Source organism: Anabrus simplex, chromosome 9, assembly GCF_040414725.1.
Source record: "Anabrus simplex isolate iqAnaSimp1 chromosome 9, ASM4041472v1, whole genome shotgun sequence".
Taxonomy (NCBI): domain Eukaryota; kingdom Metazoa; phylum Arthropoda; class Insecta; order Orthoptera; family Tettigoniidae; genus Anabrus; species Anabrus simplex.
Window position 1 is genome coordinate 75765956 of NC_090273.1, and position 23055 is coordinate 75789010.

The following is a 23055-nucleotide window of genomic DNA, read 5'->3' on the forward strand; positions in this document are numbered from 1 at the left end:
TATTGAACTCATTAGCGTATTATGTTGAAATTGTATAATGAAAATGCCCTAACGAGTAACTTCGGCATTTTTATATACGAAGTTTAGTAGCTTTCATACCAGTCTACAAGAATTACTACCTGTCACATTGCTTCATGTTGGCTGCGCTGCTTCCGCGCTTTGCGACTGTCATGTGTTCTTACTCTGTTTTGTTCTGCAACCTGTTAATGACGGCGCCTATTTTAAACGTGCCTCAGTTGCAGACTCCCACCTAGGATGGTTATCATCTGCTTACTGTTGTTTAGCTGAAGCAGAATTTCTTAATATTTTCGACTTACCCATAAATTATTCTTTATTTAGGTAAGGCTATTTATCTATTAAACATCGCGGCGGCACAATTGCGGATATGGATTATGGGGTTCAGTAGTTCTGTTGGAAGGAGGACTTCAGACTAATAATTACACCGTGATATTGTTCACAGTTTATTTTTACACTTGACGAATACACGTTAAATTATAAACTACACTCAACCGCAGTATTTCATGAAATTTAACATACAGAGGAATTCCAAACTAACAATTGCCTCTACTTTCAAAGTTAAAACTTTAACATTTCAAATACATTTCTCAATAAAATTAATACTCATGTTATCAACAATTATTAAACATGTGGACTAGGAAATAACTATAATTTAATGGGCAGTACTCTAAGGAAATTCCAAATTTACTATACATCTACCCCTTGTATTCATACAAATTTACATATTGCAATAGAGTATTTCTTCAATATTCATACATCTCAAACATACTTGGCTGCTACCTGTATCTTCTCATTATGCAGATACCATCGATGCAGACCGTGAATGATCGTAACATTGCCAAAATTAAAAAAAAAAAAGATAATAACGTTTATTAGAACATAACTGTCTTTTCATACGCAACAACACAGTTTATTTTTTCTTCTACGACGATCAATACGCATTTTCTTGTACTGTATCATAGTTATAATAGGCGTCTTTTGTTTCAGGTTGTACTGGTTCCACGTGGTTCGTGAAGGGGGGTGGAGGTTGTCCAGTCATAGTCTGATTCACCGAACCGTAGTTGGGCTGCGTTTGTTGCCCCTGTGTCCCTTCCTGCAACAAAACAAAGTATCAGAACATCAATAATAACAAGGCTATAATCTCAAGGTAGAATAAGCAAAGTGTCATACAACAGTCGTTCATATCGAAGAAGAGAGGAAGTTAACAATTTTCTTTGTTCTAGTTATAATAATATGTACTTCTACAAGGAACAGTCGCGAAGTGCGTGATGGGGATTTATCTCACCTTTGTAAATAGGCATAAATGAATCACCAGATAGCCCAAACTGTCTCGTTCATTTTCATTCCCTCAACAAAATATGTCCGTAATTCCCCATAAACACATATAGATAACAAATTTTCTTGTTCAACCTTTGGATGCATAGATTTTTCGTCAAACATTATTGTGAGCGATTTTCACTCGACTTCAGAGCCTTACCGCTACCATCAGCCTTCATGCGCTTATTCGCAATGAGTTCGGTGCCCCGTATTTAATAACATGATTAAGCATGCCTAGAAATAAAAGCTGCATTTCCAGATGAATGTGATGCCTTGGATTCCCCTGACAATGTTATCTGGCACACTGAATATTTAATATGCTCAAACCGTAACTGCACAAATGAATCATTAATCGAATGTGCTTATTGTCATTTACATTTGTGCTTACATCAAGACCAACAAACATTTTTTAAGTGTATGTAAAGACAGCTAAAATTAGCAGACTCTCATTATTTATAGCTAAGTTTCCTATCGTATTAATTATTATACCAATATCTATCTAGGCTAATAAAAATGTATAATTACCTCCAGAGTTTGGAAGTAATTGAGTAAAAATAATCGAATTATTACTTGTAACGATTACATTCTTAGTAATTTTTACTAGTAATCGTTACTTTCTACAAAATGTAATTTTTTCTTGTAATTTTACTTGTAATTTACATTCTAGTAATTGATATGCATTACACGAAAGGAGAAATGTGGAAAAATAAATTATGATTAAAATAACTTTTTAGTTCTACTGTACTACGGTAGTACCAGTAGTTTCACCAGTTCTGGATGAGGTACTTTCTTATCTCTCCAGTACTTTCAAAGACATACCAACGATGTTCTTAAAGTTAGGTATTTTCCAAATAGGGCGTCTTTTCACTAAATATAAAGATGTCGAAGATTAGCGATGAGAATTTTTGAACCAATTAATTTACTTTCCAAGTAAATTGCAAATTATTTTAAATGAATTTCGAAAGTTCCAAGGTATCATATTCTAGCGCCGCCCAGTGAAATGAAAGACGTATGGCTTTCAGTGCCGGGAGTGTCCGAAGACAAGTTCGGCTCGCCAGATGCAGGTCTTTTGATTTGACTCCCGTTGGCGATCTGCGCGTCGTGATAAGGATGAAATGATCATGAAGACAACAATACACCCAGCCCCCGTGCCAGCGGAATTAAGAAATGATGGTTAAAATTCCAGGCTCTGCCGGGAAAGTATATTTTACTTGCACACTTTTGTACAGTTCCAGCCCCGATGTGAAAAAAGAAATCAGTGATTTCCCTAGCACTCTGTAATCTAATTATTTTTTGAAAAAGTAATTTGTAATCGTAATTGAGTAAAATATTTCTCAGATAACTGTAATCAAGCCCAATTACTTTTATCTGCACTACTTATAGCTGAGTTTCCTATCGTATTCATTATTATACCAGTATCTGTCTAGGCTAATAAACATGTTTATTTACAAGAGCTAGGAATTTTAGGTGCTGCACCTTAATTATTCTTCTTCTTTTTAATCTGTTTACGCTCCAGGGTTGGTTTTTCCCTCGGAATCAGCAAGGGATCCCACCTATACCGCCTCAACGGCAGTGTCCTGGAGCTTCAGACTCTGGGTCGGGGGATACAACTGGGGAGAATGAGCAGTACCCCGCCCACGCGGTCTCATCTGCTATGCTGAACAGGTGCCTTGCGGGGGGATGGGAAGATTGGAAGGGATAGACAAGTAAGAGGGAAGGAAGCGGCCGTGGCCCTTAAGTTAGGTACCATCCCGGCATTTGACTGGAGGAGAAGTGCGAAACCACAGTAAACCACTTCCAGGATGGCTGAGGTGGGAATCGAACCCACCTCTACTCATTTGACCTCCCGAGGCTGAGTGGACCCCGTTCCAGCCCTCGTGCCACTTTTCAAATTTCGTGGCAGGGCCGAGAATCGAACCCGGGCCTCCGGGGGTGGCAGCTAATCACACTAACCACTACACCACAGAGATTTATAATTTCACCTCCATATTATGATCTTTCCTACTTTCAAAAACTCCACTCAAGCTTATTCGTTTACTAGAACATTTCCACTGCATCTCTTCACTGACAACTCTGAACATCCCGCCTAGTCGAGCAGCTCGTCTCCTTACTCTTCAAGTCTTCTTAGACAAAAGTTTGTAGCATTTTCATTCTTTCACCGGAAATCTCCCAGAACAAATCGTGCTTTTTGGTCACATAAAGCAACGTCTAGTGGTCAATGTATTGCATGCCCGAAAAGGTTTAAATTCGAATACTTTTTAAAAATCTAGTTTTATTACTTGATGTATAAAATATTTAAATTTGTTATTTTTCGATGATTTATTATATAGTGAGTAATCGTTTGAAAAGTTCATTTGAGAATTTGAAGGAAGTTAATCTGTTGTTTTGCTTAATTATTTTTACTCAATTTCATTAATTATTATTATACTCGAATCGAAAATATAGGCTACAGATTTACAGCTAAAGTACATGTCATTTTGGAGTACACAAAACATAACGTGTGAGATCATATTTCACATGCCCAGTATTTTGCAATGTCCAATGCACTCTGGCTTGTAGATCATCTCCTGTGCAAGATGTTGTGCACAGAGGGCACTGAAGCTTGTGGCTCGTGGTTTGTTCTTGTCCACATTCACAAGTTGTATCACTTGTGCTGAACCCCGATTTCTTCAAGTTATCCCTGGGTCTTCCCACTCCTGATCGTCGCCTGTTCACGGCCTTCCACACAAGCCAGCTTTCATTATGTCCAGGTGGTAACTGCTCAGTTGCTGGCATCCATCCATGAATGTGAGGGGTCCTCTTCTTCCACAGCTCCAGCCTTGCCTTCTCTGGTGAGGCAGTAAGCATCTCAGATGTCCCCAGGAAGCTCTTCTCTACGTACACAGGGTGGTGCTATTCCAGCCAGGCAATAGAGCTTATCTGTCGGAGTAAGCTTTAAGCAACCTGTAATCAATCTACATGTTTCATTGAGGACCGTACCTACCTGTCTGGCATAAGATGAACTGTACCAGACTGGGGAAGGATGTTCAGCAATGACGTCAAAAACCTTTGGCTTCAACAGTTATGTGGTATACATGTTTAATTCGCTAGAACTTTGACTCTTGCTGCATTTGGATGAAAGTATGACTGAACTCACTGTCTTGACTACTTTCCTGATTGTGTATATTCCACCAGATTGCTCTTTTTTCCAAATGACGAAGACGCTAAAATACAATATGTCGTACCAAGAGCCAAGTCATGTGTAGGACTGGTTTAAGAAACATAGTTCTGTCCGCCAGTGTATTGACCGACCTCTGAACTCACCTGATACCAACCCTGTAGAGCTTTGGTGGGGCTTCTTGGAAAGGCACATCAGACTTCTACATTCCCTGATCACCTCAGTACATGCGTACGGCCTATGTATCTGTATCTCATCAATATTACCGACATCCTCTTGAATCGAAGTCACATCGCATAGCCACAGAGTGTAAAAGGTGGATCTATAAGGTAAAAGTTAGATGGTCATTATTTGAGGAGATTTCTATTTCACCTCACAAATTTATCAGCCGCGAGCTCATTCCTAATTATTCTAGTTATATTATCGGACAATACTCGCATCTCAGATTACTGTCTGTTAAATACAGATCCACCTAGGCCTGTGAAAGCTGCCTCTGTGTATCAATGGTAGAGTGTCGGCCTCCGGACCCCAAGATGTAGTCGATGTAATTGCTGCAGTAGATGAGGCAACGACCTAGAATAGCATAGAGAGGCGGAAGCGCTGCCTGGGTGAACCTAATAGAACGAACGTCCGCCATGTTTCCTGTGGTCACACAAGCAAGGGGACATGGCCTTTAAATGACGAAAAGTGTAGAAAATGCGCATTTTAGAATCGCTGGGGGAGAACTAAAGACCGTTACCGAAAGCTTGAAGCATGAAAGCGAACACCGCCACTTCATCATATTGCGGCACGAGGCCAACATCACGATCAGTTGATTGTAGGGTAGTTCGAAATCATCGCACAGTGACATACGAATAGGCCTTGAAATCGGAACAAGAGAGTTACCCTGCTTTGCTGTTGTGGTTAAGCGTAAATTAGAATAAAAACGATGGACATAAATATTTATGACAGGAAACCTTAAAATCATAGGAACCTGCAATAGGTTACAACCTCATTCTGTTCATATTTTTAAAATTATTGCATCCTCATGAGTACCGTGTTCCTTTCTTAATCTGTTTACCCTCCCGGGTTGGTTTTCCCCACGGACTCAGCGACGGATCCCACCTCTACCACTTCAAGGACAGTGTTCTGGAGCGTGAGACATTGGGTCGGGGGATACAACTGTGAGGGAGGGCTGCACCTGCTATGCTGAACAGGGGCCTTGTGGGGGGGGGGGGAGAAGGAAGCGGCCATGGCCTTAAGTTAGGTATCATCCCGGTATTTGCCTGGAGGAGAAGTGGGAAACCACGGAAAATCACTTCGAGGATGGCTGAGGTGGGAGTCGAACCCACTTCTACTCAGTTGACCTCCCCAGGCTGATAGAATCCCGTTACAGCCCTCGTGCCCCTTTTCAAATTTCGTGGCGGAGCTGGGAATCGAACCCGGGCTTTCAGGGGTGGCAGCTGCTCACGCTAACCAGTGCACCACAGAGGCGGCCCATGAATACTTTACGACAATAATCGTTTAGTGTAATTATTTATTATAATATAGGGGGGGATATCATGTTTCTCCCATTACCATATCATACTGGGATTACTAGCTGAAAGGTAAGCTTGAAAGTTGTCCATTATGAAGTGTGGCATAGTTTTAAAAACCAAGGCAACAGACATCTACAATAAAGGCTGTATACATTTCAGAAATAGCAGTAAAATGCTGTATTTATCATACTTGGTGTACGTTTGAACGAAATAAGTGAGTTTTTGTGGTTACGTTTTCTTGGTGGTGGGCGCTCCATTTCCTTTATTTGTAAATGTGAATGAAAATTAAATAGGGCTGGAAATGTACAGAGCATACATAAGCAACTGAATTGAGTGGGATACCATTTATCTCTCTTCGCTCTCACAACGCATTGTTCGGTTAATTCCTTGTTCTTTAAATGAAATCTGAAACAAAATTCGACAAATAATTACCGTGGCTATCCGTACTTTCTCTAAGTAAACAATAAAATGGATTTAATTACAAACAGAAATTACAAGAAGGAATCTCGGCTATAATTCAGTAATACTTACTTAAAGTACGATATATCCTGGGTTTTATTACTCCGATTAGTACAACCATACGCTGAGCTTACGGCTGGCATTCTTGAAAGCGAGAATCTATGTTTTCACTTCTTAAAACTTAGGGAATTAAATTGGCATGCACGATCTCCCTGTCACCTCAACATATGCTCTCGCGCCAATTCGCTTTGTTTTGACAACCGTTAACATGGCTGCCCCTTATCAACTTGCTTCAAGCAGGGAGCGCTGATGTCAGGTATACAGCCCCTCTATGTTATTCTAGCTCGTTGAGATGAGGTCAGTAGTAGAGCTGTGACAGTTCTGGACCATGGCGTCAGCATTTTTTCTACCGAGTCAGCACCCGAGTTCATTGATCTTCGGGGTCATTGACCCCATGGCGTCATGACCACATGACCATGCCGTCCCAGTGTTTGTAAACAAAGCCACGAGCTTGGCCACGTGATTTTTGACAGCCGTCAAGGTGACAGCTGTCATCTTAACGGACAGTAACCTCACTTTTGAGGACAAAAGTTCATCGCTAACCTCACTGTTGCCATCTTGATGGCGTTAAATCTCATTGCTGCCACCTTATGCACGTAGTGGCGCGGAATTTAAAATCCACGTGCTTTTTGACAGTTGGCAAACGGGTCCTAACCTCACTTTTGAGGACAACAGAACATAACTAACCTCAGTGCTGCCATCTGGACGGGACTAAACCTCATTGCTGTCACGTTATTCACGTATTAGCGCGAAATTTAAAATCCACGTGCTCTCTTGAAGGACCCTATCCTCACTTTTAAGGACAACAGAACATAGCTAACCTCAGTGCTGCCATCTTGACGGGGCCAAAACTCAATTGCTACCACCTTATGCACATAGGGGCGTGGGATTTGAAATCCACGTGCTATTTTGACAGATGTCAAGATGACAGCTGCACAGCTGCCCTTCTTGACATGACACCATCTTGGAGGGGGCTAAGGACTACAGTTTAAGGTAAGCTGCCATTCACGACAAGACTCTTCCCGTTATAGTTTTCATACAAGCTGCCCTTCTCGTCGTAACCCTTCCCGAGCTGCCAATCTCGACATACCATACGAGTTGGCCGTGCGCGTAGAGGCGCGCGGCTGTGAGCTTGCATCCGGGAGATAGTAGGTTCGAATCCCACTATCGGCAGCCCTGAGGATGGTTTTCCGTGGTTTCCCATTTTCACACCAGGCAAATGCTGGGGCTGTACCTTAATTAAGGCCACGGCCGCTTCCTTCCAACTCCTAGGCCTTTCCCATCCCATCGTCGCCATAAGACCTATCTGTGTCGGTACAACGTAAAGCCCCTAGCAAAAAAAAATCTCGACATACCACCATCTTAGAGAACATAGTTTTAAGGCAAGCTCCCCTTCTCGACATACCACCATCTTTAGCTGCCCTTCTTAGAAAACATAGTTTTAAAGCAAGCTACCCTTCTCGACATACCACCATCCTATAGGGCATAGTTTAAGGCAAACTGCCCTTCTCGACATACCATTATCTTAGAGGGCATAGTTTTATGGCAAGCTGCTCTTCTCGACACCATCTTAGAGGGGGCTATAGTTTTAAGGCAAGCTGTCCTTCTCGACACCATCTTAGAGAACATAGTTTTAAGTCGAGATGTCCTTTTCGACATGACACCTTCCCGTCGCCATCTTGAAGGAGTCTAAGGACCATAGTTTTATAGCAAAATGCCCTTCTCGACTTGGAATCTGTTTCTGCAGCACAAGGAGGATGGATATAGCCGCTATCTCCTGCATTACTCCCTAGGCCGTCAGGGTTCGAGTTCGATTTGTGACTATTATCCCGCTATGGATTTGAACCGCGGAGAGTGAAGACCGCAACGCTGTTCATTCACCAAGGTGATGGCCCAGCCTCCTCTCATCGGAGGGTTTCAGCCCGGCAGCACAACGAAGTTGCACATAGCCATCTTAAGCATTACTCCCTAGGCCGTTAGGGTCCGAGTTCGATTTGTGACTATTAACCTGCTATGGATTTGAAACCTGGAGACCTACTAAACTAAAGACTACAAAGCTGTTTACTCACCAAGGTGATAAGCCATCCCCACTTTCATCGGAGGGTCTGTCTTCTAACGGTCTCAGCCGGTAGCACAAGGAAGATGGATATAGCCACCATCTTGCGCAATCGCCCCTAGGCCGTCAAAGTAGAAAAATACCTTTATGAATATGTCACGATCGAATATGATAAGTTGTAGCCGGATAACGTTGTGGTAACAGAATTTTGTTATTTAGGCCTACTAGACAATAATCTTAACTCGCTAGATCAATATTTTATCTAATTAAATTTTACAATATTCCTCTGTATGTTAGAGAGACACATTGGACAATCAGTGCACGCGTACACACAGTAAGCAATGCTGCGTCTACAGAAATTTAACACCCAGCGGCCAGCACACTAAGAGCAAATGTTCACTTCGATTGTACGGTGTGTAAAATGTAGAACTCTTTCTGTTCTTATTCACTAATTGCAAATTGATTAAAACATGATTAATTTTCCTTTCATATGTAAGTACTGTTAATCTCAGGTAAGCTAATAAATGCGTATGCATGCGTGTAATTTTATTATCTAAGTTTGTACTATGCAGTGTGATAGTGGTGGTGATTATTGATTTTACCGTGAAAAAAAAAATTCTAACACCTCAACGCCTTCGAAAACCGTGTGCATCTATGACCCCTTATCCTAGCAGCACTTGTGTCTGCGTGTGTGTGTGTGTGTGTGTGTGTGTGTAATTTTATTTTCTAAGTTTTTACGATGCAGAGTGATAGTGGCAGTGATTATTGCTTTTTACCGTGTAAAAAATTCCAGCACCACAACGCCTTCGAAAACCGTGTAGAGAAGGAAACATAATGCCATTATTATTATTATTATTATTATTATTATTATTATTATTATTATTATTATTATTATTATTATTGTAAGTAGAAATAGAGCTTCTATGAGCTCTTATATTGAGAGCACTTCCTGCCTGTCGTTGTAAACACCTACAGTATTCTCTGTCTGCTGTAAAAGACGACTAAAAGGGATTCTCAACATTGGTATCCACCTGCCTGTCGTAAATGACGACGAAAACGGGTGCTCTTATTATTATTGTAAGTAGAAATAGAGCATCTATGAGCTCTTATATTCTCAACATGACTATCCCCTGTCTATCGTAAGTGACGACTAAAATGGGCATTTCCTTGAGCATCTTATCTTGCGAGCACCTACAGTATTCTCTCCCTGCTGTAAAAGACGACTGAAAGGGATAGCAGGATAATAGTCACAAATCGAACTCGGACCCTGACGGCCTAGGGAGTAATGTGCAAGTGACGATTGAAAGGGACGCTCTGAATATGTGTATCCCCCTGCCTGTTGTAGGAGGTAACTTATTATCTTAGAAGTACTTTCTGTCTATCGTAAGTGACGACTAAAAGGGGCGCTCTTATCTTAAGACCACTTCCTACATGTCGTTGAGCATCTTATCTTGCGAGCACGTACAGTATTCTCTGCCTACTGTAAAAAGGATTTTCAGCTTGAGTATACCCTGCCTGTAAGCAGCGGTCGCTCGGTAGGCCATGGCTCTTCGCCACTGTATGCCACGAAATGAAAGAGCATTCTAGACTTTACAAATATAATACTGTTCCTTCGTAGGGCGTTGTATCTAAGACCAGCGGGTCGGGGCTGAGCAGCAGTCGCTCGGTAGGCCATTACCCCTCCTCAAAATTAAAGTATTATCTCAACCTCTATACCGCTAAATTATATATGTGATAAATATTTTACAATAATTCTTAGTACAGCATAGAACAGTATTTTAAGTGCTTCGTATGCTAAGTCACATCCGGTTTTACTACCAACGTGCAGGCAAAAATCTTGCTGTGTAGCAAAAATGCCGACAGATACTGAACTTTGTTCGACACTTGCGGTGTCCCATTCCTTTATTCCTTTACTGTGTCAACTTCAAATACTATTTCCTGACTGCTTCTATTGCGTTGTTCCCAAGTTTACAATCGTAAAGGAAAAGTAACCATGCTGACGCCATTCCCGGCAGAAGCCAAGAAAACCGTTGCTGTCACTGCAGCGAGATGAAACGCTCCCTCGTGTTCTTGGTTTCTGCCAGAATAGTGAACTGTTGAGAAATAAACAGGCACTACAGGATCAGGAACAGTATTATTATTATTTTGCTATTTGCCTTACGTCGCACCGACACAGATAGATCTTATGGCGACGATGGGATAGGAAAGACCTAAGGGTGGGAAGGAAGCGGCCGTGGCCTTAATTAAGGTACAACCCCAGCATCTTCCTGGTGTGAAGATGGGAAACCACGGGAAACCATTTTCAGGGCTGCCGACAGTGGGGTTCGAATCCACTATCTCCCGGATGGAAGCTCACAGCTGCGCGACCTTAACCGCACGGCCTACTTGCCCGGTAGGGACAGTATTACAGAACTTCTAAAAATCTGTAAGATTTTTCTTGCTAGTTGCTTTACGTCGCACCGACACAGATAGGTCTTATGGCGACGATGGGACAGGGAAGGGCTAGGAGTGGGAGGGAAGCGGCCGTGGCCTTAATTAAGGTACAGCCCCTGGTGTGAAAATGGGAAACCACGGAAAACTATTTTCAGGGCTGCCGACAGTGGGGTTCGAACTCTGTAAGATTTAAAGTCTATCAAGAAGTCCCCTGAAATGAAATGAAATGGCGTATGGCTTTTAGTGCCGGGAGTGTCCGAGGACAAGTTCGGCTCGCCAGTGCAGGTCTTTCGATTTGACTCCCGTAGGCGACCTGCTCGTAGTGATGAGGATGAAATAATTATGAAGACAACAAATACACCCAGCCCCAGTGCCAGCTAAAACAACCAATGATGTTTAAAATTGCCTATCCTGTCTGAAATCGAACTCGGGACCCCTGTGACCAAGGGACAGCACGCCAACCATTTAGCCATGGAGCTGGACACAAAGTCCACTGTATCCCTATCGATTGATCCAGTGAACGTGGAGATATATTCTATATATATATGTGTGTGTATATAATTTGAAAGTGTAACACAATATTGTGAGAAATCCACAACACTAACGTTTGTGTGTTGTACATCAAAAGAAAGATCTCCATCCCAGGATTACCAGACGAATCCTATTTATTTCATTAAGTCCTTTATTTGCGTAAAATAGTCATTTATTCGAGTAATACGATGCCCTATGAAAGTTGTCTCCCCTGTTCTTTTATGCCAGCCCGATAGAGGGCTCTATGAAAGTTGCCTATGCATACCTTTCTATGTTAGTCCGATAGATGGCTCTGTTAAATCAAGTTATAACCAGAAAACTGGGGCACGTTTTATTCCACAGCGCCATTAGGGCACATTTATTTCTTCGTAGCTAAACCGCCACTGCGTTAAATTTGGAATGCAGTGATAGAAGGACGTATTATCGATAACTGGGTATTCTGTGTTTCTGTCCTATATGATGTCTGTTTTTTTTTATGGTTACTTATTCCTTGTCAGAATATCCTGCTACCTAGCAGAAAGCCAATTATTATTCTGTTCGTCATTTCTAGTGCTCAAGAGCACACGCATACTCACACACACAAAGAGAGACTTTTCGACTTTCTTTTGTAAAATGTGAATGACTTTTGTTCCTAGGAGAGGATGCCCAAAGAAGGCGTGCTGTTTTACGAAGCGCTGCAGATTTCAGAGTTCGAATTATTGAAGTGATTAAAACATGACTGTTACAAGCATGCACAAGATTATGACATAGAAATTGGCAAGGTTCAAACATTCTATATGTATAGTCACAATGGATAAACGGGGTTAAAAGTCAGGTTGTGAGTTTCACAAATAGGACAAGTCCTCTAAGTTTTGATGATGATGATGATGATGCTTGTTGTTTTAAGGGGCCTAACATCAAAGGTCATCGGCCCCCTCTAAGTTTTAATTACTGCGTGATGGGGTGAAATTTCCTTTCGGGGATCATTGTAAGTGCCTACATCTTCATTGGGGTAATCACATAAATGGGATTGTAAATAAAGGGTGGAGATCTCTGCACGTGGTTATGAGGTTATTTAGGGGTTATAGTAAGGATGTAAAGGAGACGGCATATAAGCCTCTGATAAGACCCCAACTAGAGTATGGTTCCAGTGTATGAGACCCTCACCAGGATTATTTGATTCAAGAACTGAAAAAAAAAATCCTAAGGAAAGCAGTTCGATTTGTTATGGGTGATTTCCGACAAAAGAGTAGTGTTACAAAAATGTTGCAAAGTTTGGGATGAAAAGACTTGGGAGAAAGGAGACGAGCTGCTCGATTAAGTGGTATGTTCCAAACTATCAGTGAAGAGATGGCATGGAATGACATTAGTGGACGAATAAGTCCGAGTGATGTCTTTAAAAGTAGGAAAGATCACAATATGAAGATAAAGTTGGAATTCAAGAGGACAAATTGGGGAAATTTTCCTTTTATAGAAAGGGGAGTTAGGGATTGGAATAACTTACCAAGGGAGATGTTCAAGAAATTTCTTTGCAATCATTTAAGTAAAGTCGCCACCTGGGCGACTGCCCTAAATGCAGATCAGCAGTGATTGAAAAAAAAAAAAAAGATTGAAGTGAAAGTTTAAAGGCAAATAAATGGTCTTCCACAGTTTAGTATATTCTCCGTTACTTTTTTCACGCTTCCTTTATTGTTATTTTCATTTTTAATCGTTTGCAGCTACTGCTGCAACAGGCTACTAATACTCACGATTGACAGGAAGAGAAACATCAGCGTTTTCTATTGATGCAACAATAAGGTTTAAGGGTAACAGTTCACAGCGCCAAAGAAGTTGATTCTGAAAAGAAGAGACACTACCCGCCAGTTGCTGGTAGATGATTGGGTTGCTCTTCGGTGCGCGAGGATCTATCACAAAATATTCAGTTAATTTCTTCCTTAGTTTTGGTATTCCTGTTCTAATTTGGAGTCGGAGAGCTATTTTCAAGGTGGGGGAAGAACTTCACTTTTTAATAGACGGCCCCTTTCAGGCTGAAAGTAATGTTAAAAATTTAATAATATTAATAACTAGCTGTTACCCGCGGCATGGATTTCGTAATTTGATTAATAATAATAATAATAATAATAATAATAATAATAATAATAATAATAATAATAATAATAATAATCAAAACAGACTTTCAACGTATTAGGTCGTGTTGCGTACATGTAGTACGTGTTGAAGAGATGTTAAGTACAGAACAAAAATGGCCAGCCGGACACCAGTGGGATCCGAACCCACAACCTCCCGATTTCGCGTCGGTTGCTCTACCAATTGAGCTATGGTGGCCTAAGCCAACTTTGTTCTGTTTGAAAGGATCTGAGCTACAGGTCTGGCACTGCTGCTAGCACACTGTAGAGTGCGTTTAAGTCGCCCGTTGTGGGGCATGTCAATGAATATTGAATTTTCACGACCGCATTGTAATCGAAACAGACTTTCAACGTGTTAGGTCGTGTTGCGTACATGTAGTACGTGTTGAAGAGATGTTAAGTACAGAACAAAAATCGGGAGGTTGTGGGTTCGGATCCCACTGGTATCCGGCTGGCCATTTTTGTTCTGTACTTAACATCTCTTCAACACGTACTACATGTACGCAACACGACCTAATACGTTGAAAGTCTGCTTCGATTACAATGCGGTCGTGAAAATTCAATATTCAATAATAATAATGTTTGTTTTACGTCCCACTAACTACTCTTTTACGGTTTTCGGAGACGCCGAGGTGCCGGAATTTAGTCCCGCAGGAGTTCTTTTACGTGCCAGTAAATCTACCGACACGAGGCTGACGTATTTGAGCACCTTCAAATACCACTGGACTGAGCCAGGATCGAACCTGCCATGTTGGGGTCAGAAGGCCAGCGCCTCAACCGTCTGAGCCACTCAACCCGGCGCGTAATTTGATAAAAGTCATCATTCGTCGGTACTGCACTAAAACATTACACGAAAATTTCTATAGTATAAAAAAGACTACCGAAAAAATTGAATTTCAGAGTTAACTCTGGAACTCTGGTACATGGGACATAGAACTGTAAATGTGAGAAAAATCGACAAAAAATACGTGTTTCTAATTTTTAAAAGAGATTCCAGATACCAATCTTCAGGTCTATAACACCTCAGTTTTGAAATATAAGTATCCTCATAAACAGAATCCAACTTCTATTTTAACTTACTAGACCCCACCCCCCTCCCTTAAGTCGATTTTCCGAAATAAAACAATGCATGTTTCTTTATTTCTAAAGGAGATTCCAAGTTTCAGTTTTCATGTCTGTAACACGTTCAGTTTTAAGATATATGCATCTTCATAAAAATTATTCAACCGCATTTTTTGTGTCTTCTTACCCCCTTAAATGGATTTTCCGAAAACAAAAAACAAGTATTTCTTTACTTTTAATTGAGATTCCAAATGCTAATATTCACATCTATTACACACTCAGGTTTTGAGTTATTAGTATCCCAATTAAAGGATTAAACACATTTTTCAGTCCTTATCGCCCCCTTAAGTGAATTTTTCGGAAACAAAATTTACGTGTTCCTTTATTTTTAAAGGAGGATGCAAATACCAGTTTTCACGTCTGGAAAATGTTACGTTTGTTAGATATACTCATTTTAAAAATTTACCCCTTTTTCAATTTTTTTCACCCCCCTTAATCGTTTTTTCCGAAAAGAAAAAGGACGTATATTTTATTTTTAAATGAGATTTCAAATACCAATTTTCACGTCTGTAACATGTTAAATGTTTGAGATAAACTCATTTCAAAAGCTCACATCCTTTTTCACTTCTTTCAAATCCCCCTGAAGTGCTTTTCCAGAAATTAAAAAATGCGTGCTTCTTTATTTTTAAAGGAGATACAATGTACCAATTTTGACGCCTATTACTCCTTCAGTTTTTGAGACATAAGTATCCTCATGAAAAGGATTCAATCCACTTTCCACTTATTTTTAACCCCCATAAGTGGATTTTCCGGAAACAAAAAAATATGTGTTTCTTCATTTTTAAAGGAAATTCGAAATACGAGTGTTTATGTATTTAAACTGTTAAGTATTTGGGATACTGTACACCCATTTTAGAAATGTACCCTCCTTTTCACCCCCTTACCAACCCTTCCTTAGTGATCACTTACACTGTAATATAAACGTATGCTCAAAATTTCATTTTCTTATTTTGGACATATTATTATCGACCCCTTCTCACTGCCGTGCTAACGGGGCTGAACTTGGACTTAAATTATATCTGGAGTGTGACCATTCACCTCAGCGACCCCAAAAACTATGGATTCTACATTAATATACGTCGTTTTCTATTACTGTCATACTTCACCACCTTTCCATCACCGCTCAAAGGAGTCTTATGTGTGTATTACACAACAGTTTACCAACAGTGTACCAGTTTTGGTTGGCAGATATGCCCAATCGTACATGCATAATCTCGCTGCTGTAGAATCCTGGAGCTGACGTTGCCATGGTTACGGCAGTTCATTTCTTTATCCGATTCCTCGAGCAGGGGTAGTGTGGTGCCAATATCTCCATAACGGTTGGTTTTAGGGCCTTAAAACATGGTTTTCGGGCCCGTAGGGCTTACCGGGTTTTGTTCTTTGCGTCCAGGGGATTAACATGAGTTTTGTCTCGTCCTTGTACGATAAATTCGATATTTCGATTATATTAGCCTATTACTTTTTTATCTCATCCCATCGCCCCCACTGAATTGTTTTGAAAATAAAGTACAGCCCATATCCTTCAGAGTTAATGTATATTTACATTAGTAAAATAATTTTTAGAATCGGTCCAGTAGTTCCTGACATTAGCCACTACATACAAACAAACTTTACCTCTTTATATTGAACCCATGACCTCTGTGCCCTAAGAATATTATGTATTAAATTGTCAATTGGATAAGAAGTTCGATTCTTGATAGCACGGAATTGACACGTGGCGAGGGGGTGATTACCTTCTGTCCCACGCTCTGGGATACGTGACGTCATTCGCACGTGTCAACGGCGGAAGAATATTAAGTCGTTTTGTGAACTATTTCAGAAGAGCGCGTGTGTATTGCGTGCCCAAGCCAAGTCGAAAATATAGTGCCTATCAAATGAGGTCATTTATCCAGCTAATTGAACATGTATAAATTTTAAATGTCCATGAACACTACCGCCGGAAATGTAGAAAGTATGTAGTCACCTTCAAAACTCTTGTAATTACAGTTTAGTTAAGTCAGAAAAGTTACAGAAATTTTCTTGGCGGCAAGGGGAGATGCCCGGAGAGAGGGGTTAATTTCTATATATAAGAATTGACGCGATGACGAAGCCCCTGCATTTTGTATCACGAGGCGGAAGACAGAGGGTTGAGCTGCTCTGTGAAATCGAACGTCAAAAGTAGACTAAGTCCAACCTACAGATTTTAGCCATTGTGGCTGGGGTCTTGACTCCATGTGGAGATAGTTTTTCTTGAGTGGAAATAATTGTACCAAAAGGACGGCCAAAGGACCGAATAAATTGATAGTAGATAAATAAAGTAATTCGTGTGCGGAAATAATTACAGTCCATCGTGTGCGCTCAACAAGAAAAAGTGAAGGGCATTTTCTTTTTTTAATGCTTTATTTCCTGGAAACCAGAAGAGTAAAGTGATCTGTAGAGCCAAAATGTAAAAATGGCTAAATAAAAATGCCAGGGTCAGAGGTGAGCCCAATGATGAACGATGCCGTGACATAAGGTATGTGACTTACCATCTTACCACCTATTATATCTTGTTTCATGATGTCTAAAATATATGTAATTAAAGGAGTATATGCGGCGCAGTTTGGTCGCCCATATGTGGTTTTTGTAAATGTCAGAAAACGACCAAAAAAGGGTCATTTGTTTTATTTTCCACTTGGATAAAATTTTGAAGTCTTGCGAGTGCCGTATGATGTTGTAAAAAGTTATTCAATAGGGTTTCGAAGTGATAGCACGTCCAATGTAGATCGTCATTTCCGTGTGTTTAGTGCCTATATTTTGTGACGTCAAATTAAGATGTTCATTCGACGTAACAATTTTCTGTCTGAAATTTTGACGCAAATAATATAAGAAATCCATAGTTACCCATTTTCAATCGAGTAGAAGCGCGCTGTCGGGTGAGAGTTTAGTGTGATAAATTTGGTCACGGAGTGAAAAGTTTTTCTAGGCCCATTTAAACTGTGTCTGACTGACAATAAAAAAAGATTTAGTAGAATTTTTTCAGTCATTTGCGTGAAAATCCAGTTATAAAAATACGATATCATTTTATGCGAAGTTATTCATTATTAAAGCATTGTGCGTTATTAGACGTCGTGGATTCTAGTAAGGATTTTATTCCAGTTCTTTTGTCAGTGACAGTCGTGAGTTGGGAAACAGAGGTTAGTTTTGTCGTGTGAGTCGAGATGAGATTTGTGAATCAGGTTGAAGATCTGGCAATGAAGCCGGGACTTGTGGAAGCCCGAGGAAGATTTTATAATGTTGGGAATGGTAAGCAGTATACAAGGATCCGCGCCGGTATTAATTTGCGACGTGTATAATTATTGTGGGCATTTTGAAGTATAATCTATGTGCATTTTGTTGGTTAGAAATATCGTATTTGTTTAATTATGTCGGCAGAGTTTAAAGGTTGCATTCTGAGAGGCCAGTTAGGTAAAACGACCAGATGTCTCACATCACTGCCAAGCGGGCTTGGGGCGAAATGCCGTCAGCTGATAGGGGTTCGCCGCTGGGATAACGGAACAGGCAGAGTGTGTTACGCATTGAATTGAGATTGCATTTCTCGGCAGGGGATAATATTAAATGTTGGATTTAGTTGAAATTTTCATCCGGGAATAACGTGTGTGTTATTAGACACTGTAAATTTGTTTAATTGGGAACGGAATGTGCATTTGATACCACGGACTTAGAATATAATGAGCAAGATTAGCCAAATTCAGGATTGTCCAAAATATAGAGCGATGGTAGTGATGATTGTTTGTCTGTGAGGGGTGCGCAAACTTTATAAAATGTTATTACGAGATATGACATCGTAATTATATGGCGAGTTGCTTTTGGTTTGTACGTAATTATTAGGGTTATCCAAGTGTTAATAATGGCTAGGATTAGATTAAATTTAAAGTGTGAGGTCATGAAACAAGATATAAACTATACATGAATGATGCAATAGTTCTTTTCCAGCTATCGGAATCAACAGATAAACATCACAGGATTAAAATTTTTACATCACAGTTGCGTAGGAATTTGTGAAGAAACCAGAGTCCGCGGAGATATAATTTGTTGTTCTTTGAGATTTCATTAAATCATTTAAATTTATTTAATTATTACATTCAGTGAAACCGCATTTTGAAATAACTTTAAATCAAATAATAATTTGGAGATGCATTCTGGAAATCTTAGTTTGTTTTCTGGGGAATGTGTAAATGTTAACGTAACGATTAAGGGGACATATCCGAAGGTAATGGATTTTACTGCCACAAAGTATTGTGAGCATTGCTATTGTTGTATTATTTAACTTTGATTGAGCAGTGAATGTGCTGGGGATAGTAAAGTGGAAACTTTGGTCATCAACCGATGTAACTTAATTGTGTTTAGCCTTCAGCTTAGAAACTTGGATGGTCAGGGGGTCATCAACCTCAGTGACTTAGCTTAGGACCATATGCCACTGTAGCATCATTTTCCTTGCGGTCATCATCCACAATGACTTTAAAGTAACTTAGAAGTTTAGATGTCGGTCTATGACATAGTCGCAGGTCACATCGATTCAATTAAGGGTCCATGCCGTATAACCACTGTGTGGCACACACCGATTGGACTGCCTTAATGATACCCAGAGTCCAGAGTTCGTGTTACGAGGGCTGGACCATAAAGAATCACTATGATGGTACATGTAGTCTCACATGGAGGCCGAATTTAAGGATTTCCAGACTTTCCTTTCTTTAATTAATAATTGAGACAATGGTTTCTAGTAAGAATGCCCATCAGGCAGTTACGTCAAAGGCTCACACCAGTGTTCTGACCCTCTATGTAAAGTAATTGTGGTGTCCAGTGGACACAATTGAGTTAAATGATACCGTGGTATAGCAGAAATGCTACATGAAATAATTAAATAAATAGGAACATTTTTTAAACAAACCTTTCATTTGAAGAGATAGATCAGAATTACTGAACCCTACCTTTACCTCAGCAAGTGACGAAGAACCCGATACGACCCAAGAGACAGATCTCATGAACTTTGCTGGTAGGTAAGAAAGGTAGGTATCCTTCAGTATGGACCAAAATGGTTCAATATATTAGTATAGATAATAATGTTATTGGATTTACGTCCCACTAACTTTTTTTCTGTTTTCGGGGATGCAGAGGTGCCGGGATTTTGTCCCGCAGGAGTTCCTTTACGTGCCCGTAAATCTACCGAAACGAGGCTGACATATAAGGTAAAAAATTTGGAAAAAATCGAAGCAGATTCCTATTTCCTGCTAAAACAGGTTGTAAGTGATCCAAGGGTCGCAATTTTTGAAACGTATGTTTGGCTTTATGGTTTTTACGACCCGTTTTAGGGGTAGGAGGCCAGAGTCGATTGAATGGTTAAGGAGGATTCTAGCTTTGGTCTTCTTTACTATTTTATTTACCTGAGATCTAACAGTCGGAATACGAAGTTCAGTTCTTATCTTTTTGTTAGATTTCAGACTTGGTGCTTTTGTCGTCATTCTGAGTGTCTTGGTTTGAAAATCTTTTAATTTGGAAAGCAGAGATTTAGCAATATAGCCCCAGGCCTCACAGACATACTGCAGGATGGGCCTGATACATGCAAGGTAAATCATTCTTTTAAAACTCGTAGATATATATTTATTCCCCAGTAGAGGCCTCAAGGCTTTCATCCGTGCCGTGGCACGCTGTAAGGCTTGTTCTATATTGTATCTCCAGGACATACTGTATTTCTGTCCATTTTTAGTCCGAGATATTTAGTTTTATTTTTCCAGGACATAGGGACATTATTAATAGTAAGTTGACCACATCTAATCCAACACTTGATGAAAATAATTGCCTGAGTTTTGGTGGGATTTATTTTCACCTTGTTTCGGACACACCTCTCCCAGGAAGACGAGATCCATTGTTGCAGCGCGCGGACAGGAGAGTCATTTCTCCTCATACTAGTGTAAATGGCTATGTCATCCCAGGACTGCTGGACCTCCACTCTTTGACAGGTTGGAAGGTCGTTCACATATAGACCATATAGGGTGGGGGGACAGCATCCTCCCTGTGGGAACCCCGCTCTGAGTTCTCTTGACATAATTGCGAAGAGAGGGTTTCCTTCTCTGACATGATGTGAATACCGCCTCTCAGCGAGATCGTCTTTCCCTCGCCAGTGTAGAACTAGAGACTTTTTCGACTCATCGGCATTTCTCGGAAACAGACGAGTAAAGTGGCATAGTTTTCGCCCTATGACTCTCAGGTACTCGCCCTCAACAACAACAACAACAACAACAACAACAACAACAACAACAACAACAACAACAACAACAACAACAACAACAACAACAAAAAGTATTCCTGTTTTGTTTTTAAAAAAATATTTGCTTAGATGTTTTAAGTAATTCATTGTCGATAGTAAATTACCACTTATACGTCATACGCAAAGAAAAGTAAAGTATTCCTCGTCGGGGATAGCTGTACAACAGGGAACTTTCAGAAAATATGTAAGCTCATTTTATTACATTTTATAATGTATAACAATGTGAAAGGCATTATAGTACACTACTGCCACACTAATGTTATTACCGTACGGTACCCTTTGTTCTAGGGCAGCTACCCCTTGTGAATTCTCTCTCTCTCTCTCTCTCTCTCTCTCTCTCTCTCTCTTGATTCTGTTTCATTCGTATTAAGGTTGTGGGTTCGTACTTGGGAGGAGTTCTATAAGAGAATGAGGTTAAGTGATGCTGGCAATCTTGGTAAAAATAAGCAATTTCTGTTTTTTATGTGAATATTTATACGATTTTCAATAATCAATGCTGTATCACCCAATTTATAGATGTAAAATTGAGATAAAATGCGAACGCTGAAACTATGATAAAGCCTCTCGTAATGAAAGCATTTCCAACTTTACTGGAACATACTTTTCATGAAAATGACACATAGTATGCTATCTTTCAGCTTTACTATCCAACCTTCTGTTGTTGAAATCATGATTTTAACAAAGTAACAACTGTTTATCATTGTCATGTGAAATGGATGTACTCTCCCAGTATTAATTTCCTTATGTTGGCAGCAATCTAGTGCCGTTTTAGCCTCGGTAAGCTGTTTTATCATCCATTGTTCTTTCTTTATATTTTGACGTACATATATCTTATAGCTGGAGGTCATCTGAAAATGTGTGTTACGGAAGTTAACGTGACGGAAGTTAGTGAATGAGAAGTATAACCCTATCAACCGTGCAGGATTTTATGTAAGGTATGGATGGATGGCCAGACAATGTTACCTACCAACCGTGCAGGTTACGTCTTATGGCTGCTGGTTATCTGAAATTAGCAGCCGTTGATGGATGGCCATGACCGAGAGACATCATTTTATTTTCGCAAAGGGAAAAGTGGTTTCTGTTTTGTACAAGAGTGACGAATCTCTTTCTTACATGACCCTTTGTAATACGTACCGATACGGCTGGCTGGGTAGGGATGGAATCTTCCATAGGATTCCAGGAGTCTTGCTCTTCTTGCGTGGGCTCTGCCCATGGCTGCAATTCTCCAGATGCGAAGACTCCGTAGAAAGTGACACCCACTAAGTGGACAGTAGCTGCCATAATAAATACAGTCTTCCAGCTCTCCTTCGTCTGCAATGAACCAACATAGATTTAATTCAACAGATAGACAAGCAAACCTTTTCAAGTACAATAGTCCATAAAGAAAAGTGATCACTGAAGAATGTCTAAGGAAAAAAGTCCTGGGGCGAACATATTCCCTTGGAAAAAGTCCACTGCTGTGGGTTCATTATGAAAAATGTTCAATGTATTATACCAGGTGGCTCGCGAGCGCCGTACTTTCTACTTATATATGTCCCGCATGGACAAATGATGAATGGGATATCTACTAACTAATTTTCACAGGAGCACTACTGCCAGCAAGCAGGTTTCGCCAGAAGATGAAGAGATTACAACCGGACGGTCGCTCGCAGCATGTTCCTCAGCGCTACCCGTCTAATGCAACTCCTTGGATTAGTAAATCTCGTTTACGACTGCATAGTACTAGGGTGGTATATATACTAGTGTACAGCAGCACTACATTTGCTGTCTGCATATCGGCAATGGCTAGTGTGTTCAGCAACGACAGATACACAGACATCATTTTAATCAGTGGAGGATCTGGTGAGAATGCAGCTGAAGCTCCAAACGGATGTCTGCCTTCTACACACGTATTTCGCCGAACAGTATTCGTTTTTGTTTCATACAACAATCACTTTTATAGAGTGAAATGTCTACACGTGTATACATTCACAAGTTATTAAATTTTCTTTTCT

The 23055-nt window shown here is 40.3% G+C and overlaps 1 protein-coding gene across 3 annotated transcripts in view; it reads right to left on the minus strand.

Annotated features, from left to right (window-relative positions):
• Positions 1 to 457: 457 nt before the first annotated feature.
• Positions 458 to 23055, minus strand: part of VGlut (Vesicular glutamate transporter) — a 511784-nt gene continuing 489186 nt past the window's right edge. For all 3 annotated transcript variants that reach the window (XM_067154057.2, XM_067154059.2, XM_067154058.2), the window contains 2 exons: positions 22196 to 22372; positions 458 to 1111 (listed from right to left, as the gene is read on the minus strand). In XM_067154057.2, coding sequence (XP_067010158.1) covers positions 950 to 1111; positions 22196 to 22372 — 339 coding nt within the window. In that variant the 3' untranslated portion in view covers positions 458 to 949. The remainder of the gene's footprint in view (positions 1112 to 22195; positions 22373 to 23055) is intronic.